This window comes from Gymnogyps californianus, chromosome 2 (genome assembly GCF_018139145.2).
Source record: "Gymnogyps californianus isolate 813 chromosome 2, ASM1813914v2, whole genome shotgun sequence".
Classification (NCBI taxonomy): domain Eukaryota; kingdom Metazoa; phylum Chordata; class Aves; order Accipitriformes; family Cathartidae; genus Gymnogyps; species Gymnogyps californianus.
In genome coordinates this window covers 2,158,681-2,183,661 of record NC_059472.1, presented here as the reverse complement: position 1 = coordinate 2,183,661, position 24,981 = coordinate 2,158,681, and the positions used below count along the sequence as shown (strand labels likewise).

The 24,981-nt window shown below is 42.5% G+C and overlaps 1 protein-coding gene across 1 annotated transcript in view; it reads left to right on the top strand.

The window, feature by feature from the left end:
• Window positions 1-24,981, top strand: part of ADGRB1 (adhesion G protein-coupled receptor B1) — a 66,008-nt gene that overhangs the window by 26,409 nt on the left and 14,618 nt on the right. The window contains exons 6-10 of the mRNA XM_050892887.1: window positions 2,535-2,620; window positions 15,973-16,144; window positions 17,321-17,416; window positions 20,117-20,171; window positions 23,881-24,560. Of these exons, the coding sequence (XP_050748844.1) occupies window positions 2,535-2,620; window positions 15,973-16,144; window positions 17,321-17,416; window positions 20,117-20,171; window positions 23,881-24,560 (1,089 nt within the window). The remainder of the gene's footprint in view (window positions 1-2,534; window positions 2,621-15,972; window positions 16,145-17,320; window positions 17,417-20,116; window positions 20,172-23,880; window positions 24,561-24,981) is intronic.

The following is a 24,981-nucleotide window of genomic DNA, read 5'->3' as shown; positions in this document are numbered from 1 at the left end:
AGTTTGCTCCAGAGACAATACAGCTGCTGTTGTGCAGGGGTGCACAGATCAAGGTGGGACTTGACTCTGTGCCTGAGCTCTTTCTCACCCAAAAGTATGATGAGTATGACATATAGATGCCCAAGTGACTTTGCACACAGCTGATTTGGCTACAGCTGGGCTTGTTACTTCTCTCTTAGCCCTGGCGAGGCTAGACTTGTGCTCACTCCTCCCAAGCCATTCAAGCATCTCTGTACTGCAGTTCTCCTAGCAATGTGATTTTTCTATTACCTGTAGTAACCTTCTTCCTCCACACCCTCCCTTATTATTCTCCACGTTGGAAAAAGGCCTTTGGCTTGGAGAATATCTTTACTCAAAATAATATTCTTAAGATGGTTGGCCTGCAGCTTCAGCAATATGTGCAACTTGCAGTCAGTCCACTAACACTGAATGGCTGCAAAGAGTCGACCTTTAGTCTTAAAAATCCTAGCAACCTGAAATGCAGAGCTGTTGCAAGCAGTTTTACTGACCTAACTCAGGTGAAGCAGCCTGGTGTGCAGGTTGAAGGCAATGGGTTACTGCAGGGAGAGGCTCATGGCATGGTGAAGTCAGGACAGAGAGTCATCAGTCATCAGGTACTGGTTATCTCAAGGGCTGAATCTCAGACTTGTGTCTTTGCTTCTGGATAGCATCCCAGAGATAAGGAAGTAAAGCTACACTGCATGTTATTAAGAGTGGCTGTGTTTAGAAGCATGTCCATGTTATACCCCTGACTTTGTAAAGAAACGGAGCAGGATGTTGATCATGATGATCAATGTACTGGATAAAATAGCTTTTATTTATTAAAACAACTGCAGAGCTGCACTTTGTCATCTCCCCTGCTATATATGAATGAGGATACACACTGTGTTGTGGCCAGCCCCAGGAGCGATCCAGCCTGCCACACTTCAACTTCATCTTTCCTACTGCCTTGCTGCATCTTAGAGAAAAGTCTCTCTTGCACTCACCAGCCTCCAGCACAGTGAAGAAGGATCAGTGAATTGAAAGTGCTGTCTCTCTCCAAGCACATAACTAGGGTTTGATTTCCTGCTGAACTTTGGCTGAGTTACTGCATCTGACTTGCCAGTGTTGTTTCTCTAAAACAATACCATGGTGAGCTCTAGAAATGGACTCGCAGCTGTGTGAAGTAGTCCACTGACCGAGCAGCTGATGCAAAAGAAAATAACTGCTATTTGTGAGATCTTCCATTTATTCCCAGCTGTGGACTCCACATCAGTGAGCTGGGTTGTGTCCTGCTGAAACCAGCAATCCAAACTCAGAAAGATTGCTCATTCTTGAGGATGATTTAGGCAATTAGATAGAGGCTTGGTGTGAGCAGACATCTCCCTTCCTTTGGGCTAGGTGTTGTACTAGGTGTCTCTTAGGACCACCTCTCAAGGGTCTATTAAACTCACCAAGGCTCTCAGCTAACATGTAATGTTGCACATCTCTGAATCTGGCCTTAAACATTTCCTTGCAAGCCCCACATGCAAAAGAGCATCTAGCACATCACTCTACCAACACCAGATGTTTCACCAACAGCAAAACCAGGAGAGTGTCACTTTTTTCCACCATCAGTGCTGCGCCTCCATGAAGAAGGTGGTGCTCCTGTGTCACCAACGTGTTCGCATTCAGAGGTTGCTGAGGTTTGGATGAGGTGTGTAAAACAGATGCAGCTGGCAGCAGTGAATGCAGTCAGAAAGGCGCAATGAGGAGTTTAGGATCGCTTTGCTAGACCTCAGCTCCATACAGCCTGTATTTCACTGTGAATATTTATACCTGATTGATACAGAGATCCATGCTCTCACCCTAACAAAGCAGACCGAAGGGCTTCATGCAGTTGTCCTGCCCACTGATTTTCCTGGAAATGACTAGATGGCTAATCTATGTGCTGTGCCGTCTGCAGTATCCCCCAAGACATTCGACCATAGTAGCTGATGTTTCTACTTGCTCCAGTGCCCCTCCACTTCTTATTTTGAGAGCAGTGGTGCTGGTTCACCGAGCAAGAACTATGACAAGCCGTCTGCACCACCCCACCCCATCCTCTTAATGCTGCTGCTTTGGTAGCACAGACTCCATAAGGCACTTTTGAAAGTAGCCAGTGTCAACCCACTGCTCTCTTCTGTATTGGCCACTTCCTATCTGTATCAACCTGAAAAGTTGTTCTTGTGCCTGGAGTTTGCCTTGCTAGACCTCAAGCATGCATTGGGCTTCAAACAGCGCTGAAGCAATATCTGAGCACTTTACAGTCTTGTCCTGGTTCATGGAGACCTCTCTGGTCTGCTGCCAGCTGCATTTTGTTCTCCTGAACTCACTGATGCATGGCCAGGGGAGGTGGGACAGGGTGGAGAGGGGACAGAAGGGGTGGTGGCCTGCAGAAGTGTGACCATGCTACCTGGCTTCGGGAGAAATGGGAAGGACTTAGCATGCCAAATGTTGGGTTTTTTCCTTCTGTGCTACTAAGTTTGACCTGACCCACTTGAGAACAAAATTGTGTGTTGTTTCTCTTTCGACAGGTGAACATGGTTATTGGCATTCTGGTTTTTAACAAACTTGTATCCAAAGATGGAATAACAGATAAGAAACTGAAGGAACGGGCAGGGTATGCCTTATCAATACATCTAAGTAAAGAATGAAAAAAAAAACCCAAACACCCAAGGTTGTGATCAATAACCAGGCAAGGAATGCAAAGAGAGATTGGAGATGCAAACAAAAAGCAAAAGCATATTTAAACAAAATGAAAGAGAAAAAAAACCCGGTTGGTTTAATCTCTCTGCCTTGTCATTCAGCGCGGCAGAGACAAAACAACCAAGAAGCGGCACTGTGTTACTGTGGAGGAAGGCTGGAAGTTCATCTCTTTGTTAAAATGGCTTCAGCCCAGGCTGATGTATCCTCCCAAAGATTAGGGAGAGCAAAGTGACTCTTCTCACTAACTCCTAGAGACAGCAGCTGGATCAGAGAGGGACTCATCATTGCTGAGTGTGGCACGTGGCACGGGCTGTGTAACAGAGAAGTCATGACTAATGTCTGGCAGGTGGCTGAGGGACAGCAAAGGTATGTGATACTTTTAAGGAAAGGGTCTTTGGAGGTCTAGCAGTGAACAGATTAGTAGATGGATGGATGTGTAAAGAGGAGGACTGGTAAGTAAAGATACCTCTTCTGCAAGAAAAATTTCTGATGCCACCTGAGGTCCTTTATCTTCTCCACAGCCACTACCCCAACCTCCATCCCTGAAGCCTGGGCTTCTATTACCTGGTTTTCTTTGTTGTATAAATTGAAGAGCTGACTCCACAGTTCTTATCACCCTGGTCTCACGGGGGGTTGGCTGGGGCAGCAGCTACCGTGCAGGGCTCTCTGTTGGGTTACTTCCAAACTCGGTTAACAATGGCTATTTTGTTACTGGCTCCAGCAGGATGAGACCCCCCTTCATCTTCGTTTCTAGAAACGAGTCTGTAGCCTGCTCAGACTTTATCCCTGAGCTATGCCATGCTCCAAGCAAAGGACAGAAACGGCAGGCTGACACTCTGAGTCAAATCAAATGCACAGGTCAGCCTGGCTGCTGATGTTAGTACGTTATTTTCCACTGTCTTACTTGGCTTGCTGTTGCAGTCAGAGAAACTATCTCCTTACCTGCTGCTAGGAAAGACAGGGTTGTGCGCTCTCACTTGTCCATTGATGACATTTTATTTATCACTGCGGATAACGATCGTATTCTTGAAGAAATAAGTTGTTTACAAAGAGACAAGGAGAGCAAGAGGTGTTCAGGTGTCTCTGCACCATGGCTCCAGGCAGAGCCTAAAACCTTAGGCTGGTGAAGAAGATACAGGATATGCCCTATCTATGGAAGTGGAGGGAGCATGGGTACCTGTTGCCTTGTTTGCTGCACTCCTAGGCTTGACGGAGAGGATAAGCTGCTTTATCCACTGTGGTGCTGCAAAAGCCTTGGGCTCTAAAACTGGGTCTCAGAGGGTAGAGGCAGAAAGTACAGATGAGATTCAATATTCCTGTCATTGCACTATTGAGTAGTTCTGGTGGAAGTGGTTTTTAATTGAGTGATGGCAGCAAAACTAAGAGTAGAAGCAAGCTCTTATCCAGCCAGGGGAGAAACACAGGAACCTGTTAAGGTTCATGTTTTATCAGCAGTGTCGACATGGCCAAGCGGCGTGGTCCCTTGGTGCAGCAAAGAGGGGAATCTTGATGCCTGAGCAGTGGCATGGTCATGATAATAAGAGGAGACTTAAGCACATTTGGATGATCAGAGGTATCGGTTGCTGCTGGGTTGAACAGGTACGCGAAGTGACCTTGGTGCGTTGCTTAAAGCAGCTGCTAACAAGCGGGTGCTTTTTCCTGGATGATGCCTTCTTTACAAAGAGAGAACTCAAGAAAATACCCGAACTGCAGGCAGAGTCTGTAGCAAGATAATTGCACTTGAAAGTCAGCACTGAAATAAATGGTTCATTGGGTTAGCAGAGCAGTGAGTTACTGTCTCCCAGTCTCTCCCTCTCTAATCTAAACTGCATACAGAATGACCTTATTTAAAACATAGCAGCTGGTTATTGATCACATTCATAGCTGTACTTTGAAAACAAAACCTACAAAGCAAAAAAAAAAAAAAAAAGTCATTTTTCTGATGTTCTTTGTTTTTTCTTTCTTTTCTCTTTTTCCCCCCTCTTTCATGTCCGTGTGTGTGTGTGCAGCACTTTTAAGCCTTCTCTGTGCTCAATGATTTTGTTCTCCTTTCGAAGTGTACCCGCTGAGAGTGCGGAAGCACTTTTGAGAGCTCTGGTGCCCCTTCCCTGTAGCTAGCCGCTTCTGGCCTGGGCTTGGGAACCGTGTTGGAAGGTAGATCTGAAGATAATCAGAATGAGTAACGACCTTGGAGATGTTTGGATCTGAGGAGACGGTATAAAGAAATGTTGTGTTTCCTTTAGCAGAGGCAAGAAGTATGGTTCAGTGTCACAAAAACAAAAACAAAGGGGAAAAAAAAAAAGAGGAAAAAAAAAAGACCTGTTGAACACTGAGAGGAGCCCAGCACACATACCGCAGAGTGGTTGGTGCAAATAAATCAGTGCTAACAGTTCCCGTTAAATAATACCCGAGACACGATAGGTTTTGCCCTATACTTAGCAGAGGAAATTGCTATGATTACTGTTGTCACATCTGTCAGAAAATGTTGAATTTCTAATGGCAAAGACTTTATAGATATATCACAAAACCAGGCTGTAGAGAGTTGGGTGTGATAACCTGGAGAGCTGGAGAAACGCACACAACTGCCCCAACTCCTGTCCAGGCACAGGAGAAAACCATGCAAGTGTCTCCCAGCAGAACGGTCTCCGTTCGCGGTCAGCTGCACTGACAGTGTTTGAGCTCTATTGACGGGAGTGCTACTAAAAATGAATGTTTTAATGTCAGACACAGGAGCCTTTAAAATGAATTTTAAATTTATTCAGCCAGCTTTTATTCGAGAAGCATTTGTGTGCTCGCACAGCCGGGGAAGAAGAATGAGACTATAGGGTATATTCACAAAGGCTAATTTTAGCCTGCTGAGTTTAATCTCCCTAGGCTTCCTCTGTAACTACTGGAGAGAGTCAGGAGCCTTGTTTAGTTGTTCCAACTTGCCCCTAAGAGGACCTTTATTTCTTTTATCTCTCCGTTGATTATAGAAAGGACTTGAGAAAGTTTGCCCCAATACCTTGTGTGAAATATTCTCTGTGTGACTGTCCTGGCGGGGTGTAACAGAGCTGGATTGTCAGTGCATAGAGAAGAAAGTAATTGGAAAGATAATAACTACATTAAAATAGGAACAGATTCGGATTGCCCTTCATCTGGGAATGTTTCATGTTGGAAGCAGTGCTCCTGCTCTTTGGGCCGTGTGTGGTGTAAAGCACTGTTCAATAAAAGGTAGGAAAGTCCAGGCTCCAGTGAACACACCAGATGAGTCCGTGAGCTGTTTGTGGATATTTAGGAAGCAGAAAAAGCTAAATTAAATGAATGCATTTTTCACTGTGATTATTTCATTAGCTACCCTTTCATACATACAGGCACCAATATAAACCTGCTACGGAAATTCAATATATTAACAACCTCATGCCCCCAACAAGAACAAATTAGAATATAAATGTATCCACATCTGTGCCTACTGCTTACAACTTTCTGCATAAATACACCCAACAGCAGTTACAGTTGTGTGTTATAGTGGTCTTTTGGCCAGTTCTTTGTGATTCAGTGTCATTCATGTTTTTTCTGGTATAGTTTTCCATCAAATTCCTCAAATCAATCTACTTTCTTTTTGCTGCCTCTCTCTGCCTCTCTCTGTCTCTCTGCTTATCTGTTCTTTGTGGCTTACAGATCTGGGGATAAGCTGTCTTTTTTTAAGGGTCGTGCACTTAATGCCTCTCAAGACCCACTTTATCTTTGGTTCAGCCATTGTTCTCACTGGATTTACACCATCCTTCCTGGAAGATATGTATCTATTGACACAGGAGCAAATTTTCTCTGTGTCTGAAGGCTGAAAGTTTCTGTGGGATACCTTAGCCATTATTCTGGAAGGGAGTAATGGCTTATGTTACTGTAACTGATTAAAAGACCAATCAATAGCCACTTGAAAGTGTGCCACTAGGACCACTGATAATGCTGTGTTGGTGTTCATGGGGATGTCCTTTTCGCAGTGAGACTGAACACAAAGCCGTAAAAGTTAAGAAACGGTCTGTCAAGTTTCCTAATCTCTCTCTGAGGCAGGGTTGGGCTGTAAAACCCCCGACGTTTGGTACCTGCAAACATCACCCCTCACCAGCTGCACTGCCATCAGCCAAGAATGACAGACCTGCTGCCCTTTGGCAGTGATGTTCATGCCTTCTCTGGTATCAGGCACTGCATGTAGGTCTGTAGGATGTTTTGCAGACTCCTGCCCATTTTCTAAGCCAGATCTGATGTGGATGTCTATCTGTACAAATCAGAGAGTGCACACAAACTAGTAAATTCTGGGAAGAAACAGGGCCGACGCCACGCTGATGTGGCTTCTGGGATCCTGAGTAAGAGCTGGCTTGTCAGCTAGGTGGGTTCACAGACATCAGCTTCTAAAAATCATGAGGACATGCCCTTTAGCACATCCCTGCAACCCCTTATACCAGCAGCCCACAATGGCCTGGTTCTGTGGTTGATCCCATACAGAAAAAGTGGGTGCAACTGGCGTGAATAAGTCTCAGGGTTCATCCCAAAGATGTTTTCAGCTCCAAAACAAGATCTAAGAAAAGAAATGTCTCAAAAGTAGTCAACCAGTCCGGCTCCCTTCAGAGCAGGTTGATGGTCTTACAAAACATCCAAGCTCATGCTTAACTTCCAGGACATAAACGGTCCCATTTGCATGTCCTTCATCACAGATTAAGCAACCAAATAGTGGCCTATCTCCTGGTATGGTCAGCTGCCGTGTGGGTATCCCCACCAAGGCGAGGATTAGCACACAAGGGCCAGTGGAGAAAATATATGACTTATCCTTTGCATTGCTTTAGGAAAGAAGATAAGCAGACACAGTCCCCACAGCCCTACTTCTTGCCTTCTACTGTACAACCCTGCCACCTTTTTTGTTTTGGAGCAAAAAGGCCAGGAGGGAAAAGAGCAATTTCTCAAAAACAAACCAAAAGAAGGAGGTGGAGACTGGGAGAGCAGTACTGATTTCTCTTCCATGGGTGCCAGAGGGAGACACCCTGAATCTGGCAAAACATTCACCAACACAGTTCCACCCTCTCCAGCGGCACCAACACGTCTCTGAATTGTACATTTTTCCCATTTCCCGTATCTGGAGTGGTACAGATGAGTTTTATTCCTGCCTGTCTTTCATTTCTCTTTTCAAACTGGGTATGGTTGGTTGGTTCCCTTTCTTCTTCCTTTCTTCCTTTCTTTCGTTCTTTCTTTCTTTTGGCTTCTCTTTCCCTTTCCTTTCTACGTTTGTGTTCATAAGCAAAGTGTTTTGTTTTGTTTCAGTCTTTTGGTTTTAATTGCAGTCAGATGGCAGTGCCCCTTTACGGCATGACGCTCAAATGTTCCAAGTGTGGAGTAGTTTCTTCTGCTGAAGTTTCGGCCACAGCCACCAGTAACGCCATGTTAGTTCCTCTAATTTCAACTTCTTTTCTTTCTTTCTTTCCACTTTCTTTTTTTTATTTATTTTATTTCCCTCTTTCATTTCCCTGCACTCACCAGCCCTTGTTTGTTTTCTCTCCCCATGTCCCTGCCCACCTCCCCACATCCCCAGCTCTCCCTGACCTCATTCTGTGGGCCATGAGTAGTGTAGGGCTCCTGCAACATCCCTGGAGCAAAAGCTGATGGGCTGGATCCTGAAAAGCACTTTATGACATGCCTAGATTTAAGCATGTGAGCAGCCCATGGAAGACAAAGGGACTCTTCATTTGTTGGAAGCTGGGTATATGTTTAATGCCCCCATTTAATTTAGTTCTTGGAGTTACAGACTTAAAGATATGGTTCCCATTAATTTTGATGGTAGACGGGGGCCTCGAACTCCAGCTTTGTCAAACACTTAAGCATGTACTTGAGTTTTTTACTCCAGAGGCTGCAGAGCATTGAGAATGATTTGAGTGAGTTGGTGAATCACTTCTAAGTGTTTTTTTCTCTAATAAAAGGCTAGAGTTAAGTTTAATACCTCGTAGGGCTGCAGTTCTGATTTGATAAGTGTTGACTGCCTCTTTTGGACCCCTAAAAGCACTTGGAATTAGTTCTCAAAATCTTAAAGCGTTTCATAGCTCTGAGTTACAAAAGTCAAATGCTGTTAAATCTCTTAGATGCCGCTGGAGTTAGTAAAAAAAAAAAAAAAAGAATTATGAAAATGCCAGAGCTTTGTTCTGCTGGAGAAATTGTTGCTATTTATATAGTTGGCTTTTTTCCCAAACGTTAAGGTAGGAGGGAGAGCGATGAGGGAAGGTTTGTCTTTCTTCCTTCCCTTTCTGAAATTTTATTATCTACATAATTTCCAAGTGATGCTGTGTTTTGGTTTTGATGTCTGAAGTAATATATGTAAAATATGTGAAAGAAACAGTCTCAGATCTAGACATTTGCAATTTGAAAATTCCTACCTTTAATTAATCTAAGCAAAAATAGGCACCTTAGTGTTGAATCTCAAAATGTAGAAATATAAAAGAAAATCAAAACACAAGGTTTTCTCCTTTTTTTCTGAAAACTGAGCCATTTATATAAAATCCAAAAGAGTTTAGAGAAAAATGTACATTTATGAAAAACAACCAATTGTCATTAGAAAAAAAGAACATGCAATCACCTCTATTAAGAGCTAGCGGTTTCTATGAGATGCAAAACCTAAACAAAATCTCATTTATTTTTCACTGCTGAAGTCATTTACTTACCTTTTGCAACAGTGCCCAGCTGAGATAGTGAGATGGCATTGGTCCAGACACGTGTACCACAAGTCTGGAATTAGCAGGTCACTGCATTTCGGTTTCCTGCGACTGCAGAGGAATGCTAAACCAGCAGAAGCTTTACTATTAATAAATTAGACTGTTAAATAGGAGAGGCTTTCAGTTCATAGTAGATTCATTTAAACAGTAAAACAATCTCAAATCCTTCTCCCATATTGTCTGACATTGGTCTGTCATAAATCACATATGCTGATTCATCTTCATATCAGAAAAAAAAAAGGGGATATAAAATCCAGATCTCCCACTTATCCTGCTTTTCTAATTTATGTGGTTTGATAGAAATTGGAAGGCTCTTGTAAGAGGATATGTCTTTTGTTTCCCAGCAGACAGAATACCTTAGATGATAAATTCCAGTACTGGTTTTGTTGTTTGTCCTGAAGTGTCCTATGCTCTTGTCCTTGCAAAGGGACCACTGAGTAATACACGAATTAGTTCACTCAGCCCTCATCTACCCTTGTCGTCCACTTCATTCTGCAGCTGAACTGTTTCTGCTTTTCTTCCTCCAAATCTGTTGTAAATCAGGTTGTCAATAAGGCAGAGCCCTGATTATGCTTCATGCCACTGCCACCATTCTGCTGGCCTTCATCGCAGACCTTGGACCAGCTTTGCCATTCAGTTTTGAAGTCTTGTAATGTAAATCAGATGCCGTGAGGATTCCTGGCTTCCTCTGTGACCTGGAATTAGCCATAGTTGTTTTGTAGAGAGCACATCAAGGATGTTCCTGCCTTGTTCCTGCTGGCGTTGCTCATGCCTTCTCCAGCTTACCTCCCATAGATTTCAGAGGCTTGTTTCTGGGATAGAATGGCATGAAAAGATAGATCTTTTTGTCCATTTTTCTTCGCTTTTGGAAATCATAGAAGTTTTGAGCAACTATTTGTGGTAGTATCTGCGCCTAAGAGAGAAGGGGTCAGAGAAGGGGATGTGTAACTGAGGGAAAACATGGTACACCACCACCTGAGAGCAGGTAGTAATCATGACAGAAGTGAAAAAATATGCACTGGAAATTGTGCAATTTCTTGACTTGGGAAATGATAAAAAGGAAAGCGTTGGATGTCTATGACCTGTTAAGGGTTAGCTAGACTTGACAGGTGTGGGTTAAAAGAACCCTTCCCTTTAGGTTGTTCTGGAGAAGATGCTGGGCATATTTTGCCATTGGAAGACCTCTGTTCCCACATTTCCTTCCTTTTATTGCTGCCTGTAGGGTAGCCTCAGCCTGTGAAATACTGCCTTATAATTAATTTGTCTTTGCTACCTGTGAAAAACGTTTATCTGAGACAGGGAAAAAATATCTGAGGGGCATGCCATTTCTTTGTACTTGCTGTGCATGAGGACATCCACTGCAGATACCAGGGACTGCTGTTAGATGGATGGATGGATGGATGGACAGATGGGCGGATGGACGGATGGACAGAAGGAATTCCTGCGAGGCAGTGCATTACAAATATGGACTCTCAAGTTCTGACCATAGGGAAGAGACTGGCCCAAGACTAAGACCCTGGCACAGTGTATTCTTCTTGCAGGCAACCCACCCAAGAGTCAATGTCGGGGAGTCCTCATGACCCTTCTCATGCATCATCCCTCTTACATCATCAGAAGCTCATGTGTCAAATCTCCCATCTAAGGGATTTGCTCTTTTTCTTGGCTCCAGGTCATTTCCAGAAGTCTTAGATGTCAAATTTTCTGCCCATATTGTAGTTCCAGGACTAATGTGAATCAATATTTCCATGCATGGCTAGTTTTATGAAGGACACTGTTCCTCAGGAGAGTGTTGTTCTCATAGTTCAAGGAATTTGAAATTGTATCCTTACCTGGGGATAATACTTGGGCCCTGCAGGTCCTTGCTTGGACTGTCAAAGAACAACTTCCCTTATTAGGGGTGAATAATCAAGCAGTCTGCCCATAGCTACTTCATTACCTGCCTGTCTCATTTAGAGGCATTTGATTTCCTGTTCCCCTAGTTGTGTGGTTCAGTTTGCAGCAACTGAGAGAACAAGCATCTTTTGGAGAAAATAGAAAGAATATCTTGTGTTTCTGTGTTGCCTGTGCATGGGAAGAGCATGCACAGTGCCCCCTCTTTCCTAGTTACTGATTTCCTATCTTGGTTATACGGGCATTGAGTTAAAGGGATTCTCTCTGAAACTGTCCCTAAAACTGGGGCAACACTCTTGCTTTTAGGAGGAATACAAGTTAGAGGAGGGATAAAGCATGAGAGAATGAATAAAATAAATCCTTGTACTGTGGTTTTCCTGTAGCAGAACTACTGTGATGCAGGAATAGCATGCTCATCAGAATACTGGGGCAGCATGTGCCACTCTGTGCAGCATGGTGTTGAGTCCACCTACCATCTCCCTTTTCAGAGCTCCTCTGCAGGAGCTGCTTTCTGAATTATAAAGTTATTTTTCCTTCTGTTGCTTCTTTAGCTTATGGTACTGGCTGCCCTGTCAGTGTTGAGTAATGAGAAGAATTTATCACTTTTACCTCTTTATAATGGCCCTTTACATCTTTGGTGGCTTCTACTGTGTGTCCCCCTGCACTTGCCTTTTGTGAGGGTGCAGGCCTCTTAATCTTTCTTCGTGTAGATCTTTGTTTCCAAAAACATTTTTTTTTTTACTCTTTCCATTGCTGTCCTCTAAGTGCCATCAGTTTATCCTGCTTCTTTTGCAAAGTTGAAGACTCTCAATGCTGCCAGCTAGCTAAAGAACAAAACCACAGCTAGTTTTGACATTTTGACCAAAGGCCATTATCTGCTTGTTGCCAGAGCTGAGTCTACTATGTGCTTTCATAAGGCTAAGTCTTTGCCATGCTAGATAAAGCTGTGGACAATGTTATCGTGTGGCCATGTTGTCACACGTGATTGTAATTATATTTGGTTGCACTGTGCTGTGGCATTGCCATATCCCAAAGTAACGCCCTTCCTCCGCAATGCAGCAGTAGCGTGGTGTGGTGGGGAGGAACAATGTGACACTACAACTATACTGCTGAGTAACATTGTCATGTCATGGTCATCACACAATAAACCAGCATCATGCTTCCACAACGCAGTGTAATGATCTTCCCTTGATATGGCTGTCGCTCATCATGAGTGCTGTCATGTATGGGACAAATAAGAGGATCTGCCAGCTAATTCCTTTGTCTCAAGCAATGAAAATCCTGGATTCATTGATCATAGATAATCCATAGCGAAGAGTCATTAGGTAATCACAGTGTCATTATATAACAAATCATCATTTCATTTCACATCATGTGGCATCATAACATGAAGTTTCTTAGGTCCGATAAATTATTCTGGAACCTTTTAAGGATGCACAGTACCTCCTAAAAAAGGGACAGATGGAAAGGTGGCAGAAGTATGAGTTCTGCTATGAATTCAGCTCACAGCAGGTAGATTTAAGGGTAACGTCACAGGAAACCCACTTATCTTCCCCTTAGTTTTCTTCTGAAATTTCAGTCTTGATATGATTTTTTTTTTTTAGATGGAACTTTTTTTGAATTTAATAATTCAAAAGCTAAGCAGAGCTCTGAAAGTGAAATTAGAGTAAGTTACATTCCTATGACCTGTTGCCATCTGCTGCCTGAGAATAAAGATTGTGCATTAAGTGTCAAGCAACATTTCCATAACATTTGTAAGGGACGAATATTGTTGAGAAGGAATCTGCAAGGTGAATCACAAAGAGAGCAGAAAGGCCATACTCTTAGCTGGCGTAAGTCAGCACAACTCGGGAAAATCCTGATTTACTCGTAATACTGTTTTCATCATCTGAGTTGGAAGGGCAGATGATGTTTTCATCATCTGGTTGGAAGGGCAGAGATTTAAGTAGTGATTCAAGGTTGCTTATTTTGGGAGCAATAATGAAGTCCATTAGGATGTCTCAACTCTGAAGAAAGTTGAATAGTTTGCCCATACAGAAACACACAGAGCAGGGGGCCGGGAAAAGCTCACTGAGTCCAGCATGAAGACAGCAGGAGCTCTGAAGGGAGCCCACTGTAGTTATGGATCATTGCATCTGTGCTCTGGATAGCAAATGGACTCAAGCAGTGCCTTGTTAAAGCAGGGTGCCTGCGTATTTTTTTTAAGCAGGTTTTGAAGCCAGTGGATTGAAATCTAACCGTTTGTTAAAGAGAAACATAATTTACCTCCTCAGCAGCATCCCTTACAACCCCAAATCCACATCTAAATCTTGGATTCAGATCCAAATCATTGTCAATCTGATGTTGCAGTTCTTTTCAAGAACGGAAAACCCATCCAAATTTAGATGGCTGGTTCAGACCCGTACTTACAGGTCAGGTCCATTCTCAGATGTGGTTGCCATGTTTCTTGTTTGCACGTTAGTGGTAGTAACGTACACATATGTGTGTATTAAGAGTATGCTGGGAGACCAGATAATTCTAGGAAGCAGAGCTGTCTGGTACAGACCTTTTCTTGCAACCTTTATTGACTTTGCTGGTTTCCAGCAATCACAATTGCAAGTTGCTACTGGAATGACTTCATCTACCAAGCCATGCATCAGGCATATTGTGATTGCTGATACTTGCATGGAAGACACATCTAGAGTGGCATGTTATGGAGCAAGCCTTGTCTTTCCATTTGGCTTTTCTGCCTCTCTTATTTTTTCACTGCACTTACTGCTTAGCCAGTTTTATTAATGGACCACTGCAAATGATAGCAAAGAAAGATTTCGGTGTAATGAGGCAGATTTCAGAGGGCTGAGGGAGAAGTGGAATAAAAACTTCTGCTTAGGAGTTGTTTGGTTGAGGGCTGTCTGGCTGCTGCTTTTTTTTTTTATTTTAAACAATACTTTGAAATTAAAGTTCATATTGGACATTAAAGAACATTCAGTTTGTCATCCTGTATAAAATTACAAGGTATCAGATTATGTCATGGCCTTCACCTTACATGGAAGTCATAATGCTTGTTTTAATTGAAAAAAAAAAAAGTCTATTCCATTTATCTGCTCCCTTAGGTAAATTACATTGCTTAATAATACCATTAAGGAACACATTTGAGTCTGGACAGGTTGTAGAAATATTTGCAATCAGAGTATCATTATGACTGTAAAAATAACCTATCACTTCAGTATGTGGTCATTACAGCAGAACTGATGTAACAACCCTTGAAAAACTCTTAACTGAAGCCAGGGCGTTACATCCTGATGTCCATACCTGTGTCCAAGCTCCAGCTTTGTTCAGGTAAAACTCTCACTGAGGTCTGTGAGAGCGGTACCTGGATAACCAGCGAGTAAATATTATTAAAAACTTGATCATATATCAGAAAATGGTAAGCAAGTCCCATGTAAGTCCTGTAAAACCTGTGTCAGGATATCTGTCCTGTAATTTATTGTGTTGCCTGTATTTGTTTGTTAGTATATAGGTTGAGGTTTTCTACGTAGAAAAATCTTGCAGCTCAACTTGTTATTCAGCCTGTGCATAGGTCTACTCTTATTTGTTAGATAAAAACCCACAGAGAAATTCTCCTGGTACTCTTGGTGCACCAGTGCTGCCAAATATATAGGATGACTGACAGCTTAAAATCTCCCTAGTAAGCTGTTCAAATTGCTTGGGACCCTTTTTGGTCAGAGAACTGAATGACTAAATAGTCCATGGGAACAGAGCTGCTTTCCCGTTTCTAGAGCCATCATTCATAGATAAAGTGGAGGTTCAAGGCGCAGTACTTGCATTACAGAAAACTGTTTTGTCCAGTTTTCCGTCTTGTGAATTAAGAAGTGGCTTGACTCTGAAGTTATTTTAACCCAGAATGTCCACCCAAGAATAAACTTATTTACAATAATTGCTAAATATAGAAACAACTGTAAGTTTTTTCAAAGCATTCAGCTGGGGAGATCACACAAGAAAGCAAAAAATTTTCTGTTCACAGAAAAATTGGGTCAGGTATCAGTTCTCCTGATGTTCATTGACGTAGTGTTGTAGGGACCGTCAGCTGTAGAGTAAGGGAGCAACAGCACAATATCAGTCTCCACATCAGCTCTATGCTTGTCCGTTTTAGTCACTTGAAACCGTGACACATGTCCCCAGTGTTGGTGTCTTCCATGTGCTGTGGAAGTCCAAGTGTCTGTAACCCAAGTACCGACAGCCATCATGACAAACCAGTCTCTGCTGCAACTGTTCCCCTTCCCTTTGGCAACCTACAGTGATTGTATTTTGTCTCCCCTCCTTGGGAAATGCCATCGTTGTGGACTAGTGACATAGAGTGGGAAGGGCGTGAAAGGGGGAGTGAGGTATCTGCATCCTTCCTCCCCACCTCAAGTTTTATGCATGACTGCACCATTGAAAAGTAGTCCCTCCTGTAGAAATGTGTGTCACCTGTTTTGGTAGTGTGCGTGTGCAAAGCATCTTCCTGCTTCCCTGTGACAGGGGCTCAGAAGACGTCTAGCACAAGTATACTTTTGCTGAAGAAGTCTTCTGAAGCCCCATGGGATCAGGAGGCTGAATTAGCATCCCATGTGGAAGTGGGTGAGGCTGAAGTGGAGCTGAATTCTCTTTTCTTCTCCCTTGACAGGGCATCCCTTTGGAGCTCCTGCGTGGTCCTACCTCTCCTGGCTCTCACCTGGATGTCTGCAGTTCTGGCAATCACAGATCGGCGGTCAGCACTCTTCCAGATCCTTTTTGCCGTCTTTGACTCGTTGGAGGGCTTTGTCATCGTTATGGTCCATTGCATCCTAAGGCGGGAGGTGAGACAAATGAGTCGTTGTCTTTTATATAATCAATATACTTCCCATAGAAAACATGTGAAAAATGTCCAGTCAGCCTGGTAGCTTCTCTAATCCTATGAACTTTTGCCTTTGTGTAGACAGTGACCACAAAAATGACCATGACAGTATCGGTCAGAGGGAAGGAGGGATGAATCAATGGTTGTCATGCTGAGTGTACTGCAGAGTGGAAGTTGCGGGACAGTCTTAGATTAGCTAACATGTCAGGCTTTGCTTGTTTAACACCAAAATTAATATTTCCAGAATATTTACACCCCACCTGCGAAAATGGAATATGAAGAAAAACAATTTGTTTGTTTGATTTTGAGAGGGGCAACTTGCACCGAGATTTACAGAATGATTGTATGTTGGCATTAGCGCCTAGATATTTGAGCTAGAAAGTAAAGCTAGCAATAATCAAGCAAGGAAATTGAGTAAATTCTCTCCAGCCTCCCTGTGGAGATTTAAAATGGTGAATTATATCACGGAAGAAAAGGACAAATCTTTTATGTTTCTTTTATTCTTTTCATCCTATTGAGTGGATAGACTATTAATAACAGAGACAGGAAGGGGTTTTTTTCAATATTCATTTTATCTCCTTACAGCTCCTTTAAATTAAGTAAAACAGATTAATTTCTTATGTCAGGCCAATGAAATCAATGGAATTACACCATTGGCTTGGCTGAGACTCCTTCAGCTAATTGCATTATGAATATGGGCCTGCATTTAACTCCGATTGCAGTCACTGGCATTTTTTTCCATTGATTTCAGTGAGTTTTCGATCAGATATGTATTACAGCCGATATAGGATCATAATCAGATGTTGTAGATCCCAATATAATGATTTATGCAATAGCATCCATTGTAAACATATTGCAAGCTGCAAAATAGAAGACATTTTTATTCTTGACTGTATACATCAAGCAAGTAGAAGTGACCAACACAGTGACGCAGGATACCTGTAAAACCTTTGAGTTGCTCTGGTAGTATGTGAGATATATAACATATAAACCATTTGAAATGAATACCTGAATGCTACTAAAGTAGGATCCATGTTCTTTTGATCTACCAAGGACTTTTTTTTTTCTTCAGCAGAATTTAATATGGTTTGGTGTTCCTGTCTGACGCTGACTTTTGCAAATCCATTTGTTCCTGCAGGTCCAGGATGCTGTGAAGTGCCGAGTAGTAGATCGTCAGGAAGAGGGCAATGGAGACTCAGGGGGGTCATTTCAGAACGGACACGCTCAGCTAATGGTAGGGAAAACTACCACCTAGCCTATTGTTAAGGAACTTATGGGCATTTTTAACTCATAACTGATGAACAAGGGGCTCTGTCCATCATAGATTTTGCAATCGTCATTCTTTTTTCCTTTAAACCTGCGCTTGAACAAACATAGCACTTAGCATTGGCTCTTTCACACAAATTCAGTTTCTTTTCACTGTAATATTAAGGGGCTCAAATTTACATACCAGGTTTTGCAGACATCTTGGTGAGATCCTTTCTTTCTCAGAAAATACAAAGCCAAAATATACCTCCTAGGTCTTCCAGACCTTTTCATCCCCATCACGCTGCCTCGTCCTAGCTGGAACTAGGAGGCAGTAGTTTAATACTGTTTTAATCACAGTGTGTTGGGTCATTATTATAAAGATGCTGTCTCAAAGGGATTTGTTTCTCTCAAAAGCACACTTGTTTACATTGCTTCACTGGGAATGTAGTTTAAGCACCATAAACCTTGGTCCTGTTGTGTAAGTCCTTTACAAACAGTCTAGGTAAGGCCGTAGAAGAATAAGCTATGGGGAATTGTCTTGCATCTGCTTCAGTGTTATGATGTAGATGATATAAGAGGCATCTGAGTTCTGAGGTTAGAGTAAGGACATCAGGACAATCACAAGATTTGAACAAGTTCCAAAAACACCTAGTTAGTATTAGGCCTGTATCATAACCCAATGGTGTTTTTTTCCGGTCACTCCTGTGCTAAGCTAGGTGGTTTGTGCTTGGGTGCAAGGTCTCATTTCAAACAGCACAATCTTTAAATCAAGACATCAAGACATGTATAATTCTACCACACCTCATAGGTGTTTGTTAAAAACAGGTGCCTCGTGTCTAATTTAAATGCGCAGTCTTCTCATTTTCAGGCAGGTTCTTGCTATGCCTATTTATGTGTAATTAGAAAGCCCCTTGTGTGCCTAGTACTTTCACTCCTTCAATAATAGACACCATAATCATATCCAGTCTCAATCTTCCTTTCAATAAGTTAACACACTGAGCTTTTTTATTCTCACTCTGTAAGACATTTGCCTTCAAATTATTTATATAACCCTTTTCCACATGCCCTTCAGACTCTCACCATCCTTTAAGAATATGGATGCTATATTTGTTATTCTATTGTCACCATCCCAAGTGCTATATTCTGAAGTTTCAGATTTTTGTCTCTCTGTATAACTCCCTGTTTTCATTCATTATCAACCACCTTGCAAAATTCTCTGTCAGCTACATGTTTTTTAGCAATGAGATTACATTTACTTCTGCACTGTTGCTGGATGTGTTGAGAAGTAGAGAGCTTACAATCAGTTTCTTCACATTCAGGCACAAAAAGCTCCGGAATCTAGATGTGAATGATGAGTCCTCACTGATATTTTTAGAGGGGTACAATGTTACTTTATAGTGACTGAGTTGTAAAATAACCACAGAAATCAAAAGCTTTGCAGGATGGCATTTTTGCCGTTACCTTTTCCAGTAATCTCCAAATCTGCCCAATAAGTGAAAAGAAGCTTAGCTGACTAGAACTGTTTTCCACAAAATCTTGTTGACTGGTATTAAATATAAACCTATCTTTTATTTATTTATCAGTAGAACTAGTACGGGCTGTTCAGTTACATTTTTCCGGAACTCCTATCATGAAAATGAGATTATATTTTTCTGTGTCATCCCACTTGCCCATTTAAACATTAGTTCAATCTTATTTCTTTCTATTCTTTTCAGATTTATTTGCTATCCCAAATAAATTACTATAAGAAATTAACATCAAGAAGGTTGAGATAATTCCTCAACCAGCTCTTCAAAAACTGCTGGATCTCAACCTGCTAGTATTAAAGTGTTTATCCCAGGGGGATGGGGATTTTTTTCCACACTCTTCTTAGTATTAAACTGGAATGCATTTAATCAAGTTAATACAGTTATATTAAGTGTCTTCTTTCTGAAATGATACTAGAAATAATCAGTGAACTCTTCTACCTTTTGTTAGTCTGTGGCCTTTCCTTTACTCCATGAAAACTCAGGGCCCACTGTGACTCAGTGTATCCAGTTCTTTGAAATGTTATCTGCTAAAAGCTTTAGAAAAACGATTAACTCATACTGGGAGAAGAAAGGAGTTTCATTTGGCTGTACAGACTGCTTGAAAAAGTTATTCAGCCTTTGTGCCTGCAGGGACCATTGATTTTACACGCTAAGAGTTTCAGATGCAGAGACTTGTTTCCACTTCATGTGACTGGGTGATAGATCACAAGAAAGCCCAGTGGGTATGGAGTGTTCTCAGCGGCAACCCCAGATCTTTTTAATGAGTGGAGGGGAATCGACTTAGACTAAATGTGGGGTGATATATCCAAGGCAGATCAGGCCAGGAACCTGTCCCCTGTTTTTTAGGAATGTACATAAACTTTTTCCAGGGAGATATTTTAATCTAGCAGCCCAGGAATTAGTGTATGGATGAGCAGATGAATCCAGCTGAAAAGCAATGTTACAGCTTTACCACTGCATGAGGTTCAAAAGCCACAGGTGGAAAAAAGTGGTCTGTTTGCCATGTTTCAAATCCCGAGCAAAACGTCTCTCCTCCACTCTTCTGGCAATGGGTGTGTCTGCTGCACTAATTAAAGAGGGCTTTTGCATTTTCCAAATGGCTTGCTTTCTCCCACCACCTGCTTTTGACCACGTCCTCTGTGTTCTCTGTCTTTCAGACCGATTTTGAGAAGGACGTGGATATGGCTTGTAGATCAGGTGAGCACATCACAGGTGAGAATCAACAAGTGACCTGGTTTGGGGATTGAACTAGGCCATTTTTTTTCCTTTCTGTTTTATTTTCGTGTGTCTTAGTGGCTTGCATGTACTTGTGTGGGCTGCCCTTACTCTCAACCCTGGCCAAAAGAAAGCAACACCCCTAATTCTCCCCTATGCTTTGCTTATCCTATTTCCCCGTACCTCTCCTGGCCTTTTAACTAAGATTAAGCCTTGCCTCCAAGGTATTCTTTGTTGCTTATGGCTCATGTAACACTGTGGTAGAGAAGAGTATCAAGGAAGAAGAGATTGGATCCATCTCTTCCTACTGTGATCCTTCTTTGCTTTAGCAACCCCTGCCCAAGGGGGTCACACCAACCTCAGACAGCTCTGTGCTCAGGAGAGGTGTCTTTGAGAAGGTCTGGAATCTGGAGAGCCTTCCCACCACTGCTCCTGGCTCCGTGCACGCTTCTGGTGCAGTTGTAAGCTGCCTGTACATATGGAGGGGGGTCAGGTCTCTCCTCCTTTGCTTGCACCTTTCTGCTATGTGTTCAATCACATACATTCATTTTGATCTGGAATATCTGCATGAGTTGACAGTCGCTTTCCCCAATAACTCCCTTTTCTCTCATTCCCCTGGGGGTGTCTGTGCTGTCTGGATTCTCCTTTGCTACCTGTTCGTCTCTGCAGGTTTTATCCTCTCCTGGTCCTGGCATGCCTGACAATTTGGCTGGGTCGGGTGGTTTCTCACCCGTTGTAGATATTTAGGCTTTATTTACCCTCCCAGACTTCTCTCCTCTCCCAAGCAAGAGAAATACCAGCTTGCTTGGCACTTGCATATAATTCATATCTTCCAAACCAGGATCTCTCCTAGCCAAGGACAGGACATACTGTGTGTTTGGTTACCATCATGGGAAAGCTTCTCTCCCTCTCTCTTTCCCTCTCTTTCTTTCTCTCTCTCTCTCTCTTTCTTTCTTTCTTTCTTTCGTTTCTTTCTGTTTCTTTCTGTTTCTCTCCTCTCTCTTCCTATACACATCTACCTGTCCCTTTCATTCATCTTTACCTAATCTATCATTTATTTATCTGCTCCTAATGTATTTATCTATAATTCATCTCTCTCTCTCTATCTTGCAATCACTTATTTATCTCTGTCCTCGGCTGTCTGTCTTGCTGTACCTGTTATTTATGTATTTCTATCTCTGTCAACATTTATCTCTGTCACTGTGTTTCTGTGTATTGTCTATCACTGTCACTATCATTTATCTATCTAATATCTATCTCTATCTTATTTATCTTTTCCTGTCCTTCTCTCTGCCTCACTTCCTCTCCCTATGCTTATCACAATCACAGTATATTTATCTCACTTATCCCTGTGATATCTTATTTCATGGTCTCTTTCTGTCCATTTATCTCTTTTCAGGGTCTGTCCATTTTTTTCTTTCTGTTTCTTTGTCTCACACTCTCTAATCTAATTTCTAGCAGTCTCCCTCTTCTCATCTGTCTTCCTCCTTCCTTTTTGACACCAAAGATCTCAGTTCCAAAAAATCACGTGTATGTGAGACCGGGTCTCACTTGAACGCATGCTCAACGAACATGCATCCAGGCTGGGTGTTGGCACATACAACCAGCTACACAGCCAGCAGCCCATCTTGTGCTGGAAACCAAGGCAGACCCTGGACTCCTGCAATAAAGGAGCCTTTCTGGATCTGCTACTGCATTTCTTGCTCCCAAATCGAGCTTCCCAGAGGAAAGGAAGGAGCTGATTGGTTTCACATGACTCCAGGACAGAAGACCCTGGATCAGCAGCTTGCTAACAGCCTAGGCTTCCCTTCCTTTGCCAGCATACAGCTATACAATTTGTTTTTTGATGTCTGCCTGAAGAGCTATTCCTTCTCTGATAAAGCACTGTTAGTCTGCGCCAAGCTTAGTCGTCAATAATAGTCCCCACTTCAGACACCTTTCTATATGGTGCATCATCCTATGCATTCTGCTTATCGAATAATAAAAAACAGAAAACTGTCCTTTGGTTTCTGACCATCATTTCTCCTGGAGGCACCAGCTCTCATGTTATGACGGATTGGAGATATGCCTGATACCGCTCATAACCTCCTCACTTAGATTCACTGGGAGGATTGGGTCCATGGCTCAGTGTTGAAAGCTCACTCTGCTCCATGCTTGGAGGTTGCCAAGTGCAAACCTCTCCAGACCTAATTCCTGCAGCTGATGTGAGCATGGAGAAGAGCCTGAATCAATAAACCTTACAGACACTCCCAAGTGAAGGGTTTGACTTCAGTAACATCTTCCTGCAGTGTATGCTATGAATACGCTATAATGCTCTGATTTATCCTAGCGTGTTCTCTAGCAAGGTTAAGATGACTGCGGCTGCCATAGTTATACCCAGTGTGTTTAGCTTTAAAAGCTTTATAAAAGTTCTTTTATATCCTTGTCATCCTGCCTTGCCTGCTCTGTAGTCTTTGAGGGGAGCTTTGCTCTTCCAGCACCCATTGCTCCCACTATGAGTTGGTAGAAAAATTAGTGTGTCCTCAGTCCCATGAGATGTCTATGTCATGTCCTGCCTCTGTCCCAGGTGGAGCGGCTGAATAGTCTTGGGTTACCCCAAAGATCCTTGTCTCTGGTCCACTGAGAAAAAAATAGGTAAAAGGACCTTTTTGGTTTTTTTTCCTTCTGAGATGGGTGAAAGGGGAACATGCATTTATTTCTCCTTTCCTGTGCTGAAATAATGGGTAAGTAGCCTTCAGTCCCACACCACTTTGCCCCTGCCCCACAGTCTGTGATTTCCATCCCCTGGAAACATCAAGGCTGACGTAATTATCTTCCTAAGGTCTTCGTTGCAGCCTGAAGTCAACTAAGCAATAGATTCTTGTGCCTAGAAAAGGAGCAGATGTTTTGTTGTGGACAGTGTTGTGTGGGAATGAGTGTCTGTGTGTCCTTTATATACCTCCTAATTGGCATGTTCACCTCATCCTCGGTTTAAGGTCTTCCTCTCCTATCAAGGAATATTCATGACACTCCTTTCTTTCCTCAAGGGAAATTGAAAAACACTAAATAATTAGCTCTCACAAAGGCTTGCCATGATTACTAGAACGTAAGCTTTTTGGAGAGCAGTTAGAAATTTCTAACAAAATGTGATGTATTTTAAAATACCAAATTATTGACACTGAAACTGTTCAAGGGAAAAAAAAACCTAAAGCAGTTCAGTGAGGTTAAAAAAAAAAAAAAATTACATTTGAAATAATTGATAATGATGCATTTCAGCTATTTTCTGGACCAGAATAATTTTTGACATGAAAACAATCTTTTATTTTAAAGAATTCTACTCCTCCACAGGCTAGTAATATATATTATTTCATATATATACGTATACCACAAGTACTAAATATATATACATGTATTTGCTTTTCAAGATATTGTTATCAATACGACAATATGTGTTGGCCTCGTTGGGAGTTTTGGCCATGATTGTGTTGGAAAATTCGCATCACACAGAACTGTCTCGAAATGAGAAAGTTTTTTTCCTCCCTGGCTTTAGTTTTGCCTTCAGCATACTAGATTTAAAAAAAAAACAGAATAAAACACTGTTCTGCCACCATAGCCTCTTTCTGAGAGGTCCAAGGGAACATGCTAGCATGGTGTGACTGTGGTAGGTGTATTGATGTGTTAACAAAAACCTAGGTGAGGTGCTAAGGATACTTATCTGTCTCCCTAGTGCTGAATAAAGACATCACCGCCTGCAGGACCTCGACCATCACAGGAACACTGAAGCGTCCATCACTGCCGGATGAAGAGAAATTGAAACTCAATCACCAGAAGGGGTCATCAAACTTTAACAGTCTTCCAGCCAATGTCTCCAAGATGCATCTTCAGGGCTCACCACACTACCTGGGGGCCATCAACCTGAATGAGTTCAGCAATCACACTCTCACTCTGAAGAAGGACAAGAACCAGCCACCTAAGTCCATCTACATCTGTGATGGGGACATCTTCAAGAAGTTGGACTCAGAACTCACCCGGGCGCAAGAGCAAACGCTGGACACCAGCTACGTCATTCTGCCTACCAACACGTCTACCTTACGGGCGAAACCGCCCAAAGATGAGAGCAAATACAGCATCAATATTGACCAGATGCCCCAGACACGGCTCATCCATCTCAGTATGGCTACTGACCCAGGCTTTGTTGTCAAGAGTCCTCCACGGGAGCCTGTAACCATGACATGCAGTGAGGTTCAAGGTTCCCCCATGATACAACAACAGCAGCAGCTGGCTCCACAAAATATCTCCAACGAGTCACAGATTCCCAACAGCCTGTGTGACACAGGTGACTCAGGGAACTCGGGTGTGGTGTCCAAGAGTGAGACCGTCTCCACTCTCTCCATGAGCTCCTTGGAGGTGAGCATGTGAATTACCGTATTGTTCTCAGCCCAGAATGATGCCCTACCCTCAATGCTGGCCGTACCAGGTGTTTCAAGAGAAGCACCTTAGGCCAAATGCAGCCCACCATGCAATGCCAGTATTATATTATCATGAGGGATCACTGGCATGTGATACCATTTTTTAATGTAATGTTTAAAATCTCTCACGACTTCCACAGACATATTCCATTGCTGGATGAACTGTCCTTAGCCCTACAGGCAATGCAAAGTCCAATAAAAATGTTAGTTGGTCAAAGACTGTTCATTTTAATGCAAGGCACATGGCTTGCATTACCTTTTCTCTTTTCTCTTTCTATCCTCTGCCTCTGTTTCCCATTTGGATGACTTCAGTCATGATACAGATGAGAAAACCCAAGTGATTGCAGGTGTAAAATGTC